We start from the raw sequence: 7,477 nt of genomic DNA on the forward strand, positions 1-7,477 counted from the left end.
ATTTTATTGAGTTTATTGGTACATTTTAGGGATACAGTACAGTTACATTCATTGTTGGGATCATGTACCTTTACATGGCAAGTCTTGATTCTCATTTTTTCCCCTTACCTCTGCCCTCCCTTCACCCCCTCCTCCCCTCCCCATCTACAAACACTTTATTTTCATCTTTTCATTCTCTCACATTTTTGAAAAGCAAGTTTGATTTTTAATCCCTCCAGCTCAAGAAATTTGTAAATTTACAATAGATATTATTGTTGCATTTCAATTATACGCATTCCTCTTTTTAGGTGGATCTTCTTGTCCCTACCAAAGTGACCGGTATAATCACACAAGGAGCAAAAGATTTTGGTCATGTCCAGTTTGTTGGGTCCTACAAACTAGCCTACAGTGACGATGGGGAACGCTGGACCGTGTACCAGGATGAAAAGCAAAGGAAAGATAAGGTGAGTCGTTAGGTGGCCCACAGACCTCACCCGGGAAGGGCAAATCCAAGGTGAGTTTCGGTAAATGCACAGACAGCATTTGCACTTATGTTGGAAATAATGACTACATAGTCTAAAAACTGTATGTTACAAAGATTAAAAGTACATAAGGGTGTTTATAGTTGAGTATGTAATAGTGAAACCTAGAAAAACAACGACTTTACTGAGAGCCACCGTGTTATTGATTGAAAAGGTGTGGCTCTCTGAAATTCATTTTAGGTTTTATACACTTAATTGTAGCTTGAAAAATATATCATAATCCACATGTAAATAGATACTGCTGTAGCACATGCTATTATTATTATTCATATTAAAATAAATTACTGGTGTTAGAACAAATGTTTGCTTGGGGAAAAGATTTCAAAACTTATCTAGTTTAAAAAATTGAGACTACCTTAATTATGTTGACAAGCAGAAGTTTAAGCAACACAGGTAGACAAATTATGACTATTCTATTAATTCATTGAAATAAAAGTCAGAATTTTTGTTCAATTTCCTTAATCATATTTTAATTAATACATTTGTTATGAAATATATAATGTGACTTAGGCTCTATGTATATACACCACGCAATTCTAAGCATGCAATCTCTAGTAATTTTTAAAGTTATTACCATTTTGAACATATTTTCATAGTATGTACTAGTGCCAATTTCTGGGGGACCCAGGGAAATAAAAGTGTGCAGGAATATTATCTGGAGCTAATTTGGAGCAAAAATTAAAACCTGGCCTCAGTTGGACTAAGTCATTGAGTTAATTTATTGCTCAGAACCCTTATGCAGGAACTCTAGCTTTCTGAGAATATGAACAGAAAATCTTGGTTTAAGAATTTTGGGGAAAAGGCATGTTAATCTGTGCCATGTTACGTATTTCTAAATTAAAAATGATCGTCTTCTGATTAGTCCTTTTATTCCCTCGTTGTTGCGCTATTAACCAATAGAGAGGCTGAGAATACTTTCCTTTCTTCAAGTGTTCAAGGCAGAGAATTTATGAACTTCACCAGAAGCAGCAGTTCTGCTGTTGCCATTTCAATGTATTGAGAGAGGCTGAATTCACTTCTCACAAAGTTCCTAAAGACTTGGATAACCACACGTATTCTCACCTTAGCGCCCCAGAATGCATCACTCATTTAACACCTCAAGACATGAGCTCCTTTGACTTCTCAAAGATTTAGACATGCATATTCTTACAGTGTTAACAGTTTAATTGGGAATGCTTGTTCTTTCCCCTAAGAATTTTAAGTAATGGCGTGGTCTATAATCAGTGGCATCTTAGATTAAATGAATGTTGAGTTTTTCTAAAACTTTATTCTATGCACTACAAACATCAATAACTTATTACGTATAATTATTCCAGTTCTTATCCTTCACCTTTTAGAGTATGTCTTTCCTAAGGGAAAATCTTTAAACTTCTTTAGTAACAAAGCCTCGACATTAATTTTAAGACGGATAAGTAATTGTGCTTGTTATCCATGCATAATATTTGCTAAGGAGCACGTGTGTAATAGTGAGATCTTTCTGCAGGTTATTCAAGGAAGAAATGCAAAAAAAAATACGATTAGAGATTTCAGCCATGGAAATATCTCTTGATCTCCATTCATATTGAAGATTGCTTTAATGATCATTATGAGTAATTTACCTTTTTAATAGAATAAATGTTTGAAAAATATTTTAATTTTCTTATTAATGTATTTCGCTTCATTAGTCCAGTCTGAAAAATATATTGAATTTTCCTCCAAATTTGCCATCTTGCCAGAATGTAATGTTCAAGTTTCCTGCAGCCTCACTGATTTTCTCTTCTGCTTGTCCTAGCACTTACATAGAGAGGAAAGTGAAAATCCACATTTTTAACAATAGAGTTGTCTATCTCTTGCAATTATATCTTGTTGGCCTTCTGTATTTCGAAGAGACTTAGCAAGATCTTGTCTCAAAATGAAAAATAAAGTGCTGTTTTAAAAGATTTTTTAAAGGCCTGGGAATGTAGCTAGGTGAGAACAAATCCCTGAGTTTCAGTGCCTCAAATTGTAAATAGGATTTTAGTGCCCTTTTGATTAATTCTTTTTCATGTGATATGTTTTGTTCTGAGATTTATTTTGGCATTAATGAGTTATTCCAGTTTTCTTTTCATCACCTTCATGCATGTTTTCCCATCGTTTCACTTACTGGTCCTCTGTATTTGAAATGCGTTTTTTGTATAGTGCGTGGATGGGTCTTTGTTTTTGTGTGCTTGTTTCTTTCGTTAGTCATGTTTGCAGTATGCAGCAAACATGTTCAGCGTGGGAATTTGTACCTGTACGTGACACTTCTCAATTCTTTGTCTTTTTACTTCACTTTCCCCTTTCCTCCTTCCAGATCATCTCTACCTTTCCACAAAAAGCTGTGCTTCCATTTTTTCTTTCAGTTCTTTTTTTTTTCTTTAAATACCTTTTCCTTCCTTCCTTCCTCCCTCCCCTATCTCTTGTCCCCCTTCCCGTTTGCACACAACAGAAACAATAAGGCACTTAAACTTGTGTGTTTGATTTACTTCACTTAGAATCATGATCTCAGGGAGCATCCGTTTACCTTTTAACTGACACATTTTAACCTAAATAGTTCAAATTTGCTTTGACAGCTGATTGGGCTTAAATTGATTATTTTGCTCTTTATTTTCTATTTAGTATGTCTTTTTGCCTTCATTTGGATTCAATGAATGTTTAAAGATTCCATTTTATGTCTTTTGTAGACTTGTTAACTCTAATGATTTGTTATTTTAGTGATTGCTTTAGAATTCTGGCATACATTTTTAGATTTATAAAACCTGCCAAGCCCAGGAACTTACAGCATCTCCAAAAGCACAAACAAACTAGACTGTGGCTAAGTACACTCATGTACTTAGGAACCACACTTATCACAATATATGATTTTATTATTACCAAACTAAGTCATAAATAAATTGGCACCTCCTACTCAATATGAAAAACTATGAGAGCAGATTGACATATGCTATTTACTGAAAGAATGTAAGACAGAATTCTTAAAGCTAACATGCTATCTATACAATAGAAAAACTATTGAAAAAATCAAATCTGTTCAAGATTATGAACATATGACCTTTTGTAATAGTCACTTTCCCCTCAGTCGCACACAACACTGAGAGGCTTGATTTGTTCATGGTTTCAGGGTGTGGTCAGCTGGCTCCCAGGCCGAGCCGTCATGGCGGCAGGGGGTGGCGCGGCAGAGCCTCTCGTTTCATGGTGGCCTGGGAAGCAGAGCAGGGGAGCAGCACAGGGAGGACGGGGCAAGAGGCCACGTATAGACCCATAGCCTAGACACAGGCAAGGTGTGTTGTTTCTCAACCCAATGATGCTGACAGCATTCAACTGATAGTCCTAAAATGAAATCTATCTAGTTTATAGAATTATAAGTAATTAGGTTCAATGAAAAAAAAATACTAAGATAACTATTCGTTATTGAAAGAGACAAGTGACATGCATTTAATGAACTGTAAGTAAAATGCGGCAATTAATAGCACCATAAGGAAATAATTCATGTAGGACAAGGAGGTACAGGGCAATGAACCTCTCCATTCCTGCATAGCGGGGAATTTAAAGGACAAATATAAAAGCACTTGAAAAGGTAGGCTGGTATATATAATGGTATACATAATGGCTATAAAACATTGTGCTTTGTTCTGTTGTCACTGCCATTAGATATTTTATCTATATGCTTTATATATCTGAAAAGAAGAGCACCATGTAACTCAGCAATAGTTTCTCTGAGTTTGACTAAGCAATCTCCTACTAATTCTTGATGGTATTTGCACTTTATGTTTATGGTTATTTTGCATAAGTGAAAAAAGTTTTCAGTATTCACAAGTGCAAAGTCAACTATAAGGCTTTATGAAAATGAGTACAGTAATTTATTTAAATATTTCAGGATGAAATATGTGTCTGTGAGGTGTTTTATAGTGGCATGTTTCTAATAGAAGTATTCACAAAGGTTTCTTCTCTCTCCTTTTTTCTGAGTGTGTGTGTGCATGTATGTGTGCATGTGTGTGTGCACACCATCTCTGACTGACCGTTTGCTTTACTAGACTTGGGGTGTGGTATGGAAGTGTAGTGTAGATCCAAATACAGCATTACTTCCAGAAAAACACTCAAATCAATAGTAGTGTTCCAGGCTACAGTGAGTGGTATCAGTGAAATACTAAAATTATATGAGCTTCATTTTTGTTTTGCATTAGAATGGGCTAAAATTCAGGAAGTCAAAGCTAGATTACATATGTGCATTACATGTGGATGCACTGAGTTTACCTATGAATGCATCGTGTATTCATACAGACAGACAGACCAAAAGTCGACTGGAGGAAGAGAAATTCCCTTTTCTCTTTAAGGGGTGGATTTCTACCATCTCACTCCAGAAAGAGTGGCCAGGATCAAGAAATCAAATAATAAATGCGGGCTAGGCTGCAGTGGGGCAAGGAGAGGAACCTTTCTAGATTTCCACTACGGAAATCAGTGTGGGGACTCCTCAGAAAACTAGTTAGAAATTCCATTTGACCCAGCTATTCTCCTCCTAGGCATCTTCCCAAAAGATTTAAAGATCATTCATGTACATATTGAGTTTTATAGCGACACAATTCATAACAGCTCAGTCTTGAAAGTGGCCTGTCTGTCCATCTACAGATAAATGAGTAAAGTAAATGTGACATTTATACACTATGGAGTACTACTCTGTCATAAACACAGATAATCCTGAGGCATTTGTGGGAAAACGGGGGACTTTGATAACATAATGTTAAGTGAAATGAATTGCACATATTAATATCACATATTCCCTCTTATATGAGACACCTCCAAGGAATATAGAGAAAAAAAACAGATTTTTAACTAACCTCCCATATCCTTTACAAGATTGCAATCAGTGTTCTGCTTTACTAAAATTCCACACCTAACCTTTGTTTTTGAGCCTGTGAGGACATTCTCACTGCAGTCTTTACCAACTTATATCTCTTTCCACCTTACAGTATTTTCTAACACTTAACTTTTATATTTCTCCACACTGTGAATTAAGCTGCATTTTTTTAAATTTGAAAGTCAAATATTCCTTTGCTCTGATGAAAGTGACATTTGTTTTAGAGCCTTGGAGCCACTTTTTTTACTGCCTTTAACAGGAAAGCTGCAAAACTTGATAGACACTTTCAGTGTTTAATTTTTTCAGACTATAAGCCAAAGTAAAACAATAATAAATTTGATGAAGAGTATTTATACGGAAAAATTCAAAATGAAAACAGGTTTTCTCAGCTAATATATTCGTCATAATGTCATGGTGTTTAATGAACCTGGACTCACACCAATAGACACTGCCTTCTAAAGAATTTGCTAAGCTTTATTTCATATTTTTCCTTGAAATTGTTTTAAATGTCTAAGATGAAAAAAAATCAAAGTTTAGCTAGACTTTTAAGAAATGGAAAATTCAAAAACCCTCCAGCCAATAAGACTCTGCTGGAACTTAAAGGTGAATGACACACATTCACCCAGAAATGTGCCACAGCTTCCTAAGGTGCGCATGCTGAATGCACTAATTCAGACAGTCACACACAAAATCCTGCTCCTGACACGAGGGGCGGAGCTGTTGAAAAACACTCATTTCTAGGCCCTGTCGGACCCTTGGGAAAGGAGAGCAGAATGTAAACATTCACAGAGGCTCCAAGTAATTTAAAAACTAGAAGCCTGTGAGAAAGACGATTCTGATTGATGCCAAGGTCAGAATCAAAATTTGAAAACTATGTAGAGTTTTATATTTTTCTAGTCAGAGTGGAATATATTGTAATACCTTAGGATTTCAGTTTCTACATAACTGCTTGGTGGAAAGCAATGAGAATGAACGTCTTCAAAAATAGTTTAGACTTTAATAAGTTTGCAGATTCTCTTATGAACACCTAAAAGTAAAAGCTTAATGGCTTCCAACAAATTTCAAATTGAAATAATTCAATTAAATGTTTATGAAGAGTGATTAGGGGAGAGAGCAAGCAGAAAGTGATGACATTTATGATCATTCAGTCATGGGACAGTGACTGTCCCCTGTCTGCCAAACTAGGGGGAGATTTTGAACATGATGTTAACAAAGCTAACAACTTCCATCCAATGAGGAGCTCAGGAAAAGTGCAAAAGTTTTGGTTTGATCAATATACTTAGAAAAATCAATCTGTGGCCTACAAGATGTGCTGCCTGATAAAACAAGTCCCGGGAGGTGCTATTGCACCTAGATTATTTCAGTTTCCTCGAAGTCCATGAATTTCCATTAGAAAAAAAAAAAAAAAAAGCACTCTCTGGTCCTGGTCCTTCTTCCCCTCTTCCCCTCTCTTAATATTGGTGTGAAAAGTACAAGTGGAAATGTCACCAGCCCCGGTAACTAAGCCAACAGGATCTGCATTGAAAGATGCATTCATCAGAACTAAAGCTATAAAACTCTTAGAGGAAAACCAGGGAAATCTTCATGGCATTGGATTTGGCAATGATTTTTTTGGATGTGACATCAAAGCCATAGGCAAAATAAGAAAGAAAGGAAGTAAAACATAGAAAAATTAGACCTCATCAAAATTTAAAAAATTTTGTGTATCAAAAGAAATTATCAAAGTGGGCATGGTGGTGCATGCCTGTAATCCCAGCTCAAGAGGCTGAGGCAGGAGGATCACTGAGTTTGAGGCCAGCCTGGGCTACATAGTGACATCAAGGCAGCCTGAACTACATAGTAAGAACTTATCTCAAAAAAAAGAAAAAGAAAAAAGAAAAGAAACTGTCAAGAGAGTAAAAATGCACCCTACGAAAAGGAAGAAAATATATACAAAACATGTCTAATAAGGGATTAATATCCAGAGTATAGAAAGGATTCTTGAAATTCAAAACAAAGGAATTTAAGCAAAAAACTTGAATAGATGTTACTCAAAGAAGATACATAATTAGCTAAAAAAAAAAAAAAAAAACCTCAACACCAGGGACCATTAGAAACACACATT

General features: G+C 35.7%; 1 protein-coding gene across 2 annotated transcripts in view; it reads left to right on the forward strand.

Moving 5' to 3' along the window:
• Positions 1–7,477, forward strand: part of Edil3 (EGF like repeats and discoidin domains 3) — a 287,167-nt gene that overhangs the window by 256,810 nt on the left and 22,880 nt on the right. For both annotated transcript variants that reach the window (XM_010637154.3, XM_010637153.3), the window contains one exon: positions 288–443. In XM_010637154.3, coding sequence (XP_010635456.1) covers positions 288–443 — 156 coding nt within the window. The remainder of the gene's footprint in view (positions 1–287; positions 444–7,477) is intronic.

The sequence above is a fragment of the Fukomys damarensis genome, unplaced genomic scaffold, assembly GCF_012274545.1.
Source record: "Fukomys damarensis isolate Sample0158 unplaced genomic scaffold, DMR_v1.0_HiC HiC_scaffold_3, whole genome shotgun sequence".
Classification (NCBI taxonomy): domain Eukaryota; kingdom Metazoa; phylum Chordata; class Mammalia; order Rodentia; family Bathyergidae; genus Fukomys; species Fukomys damarensis.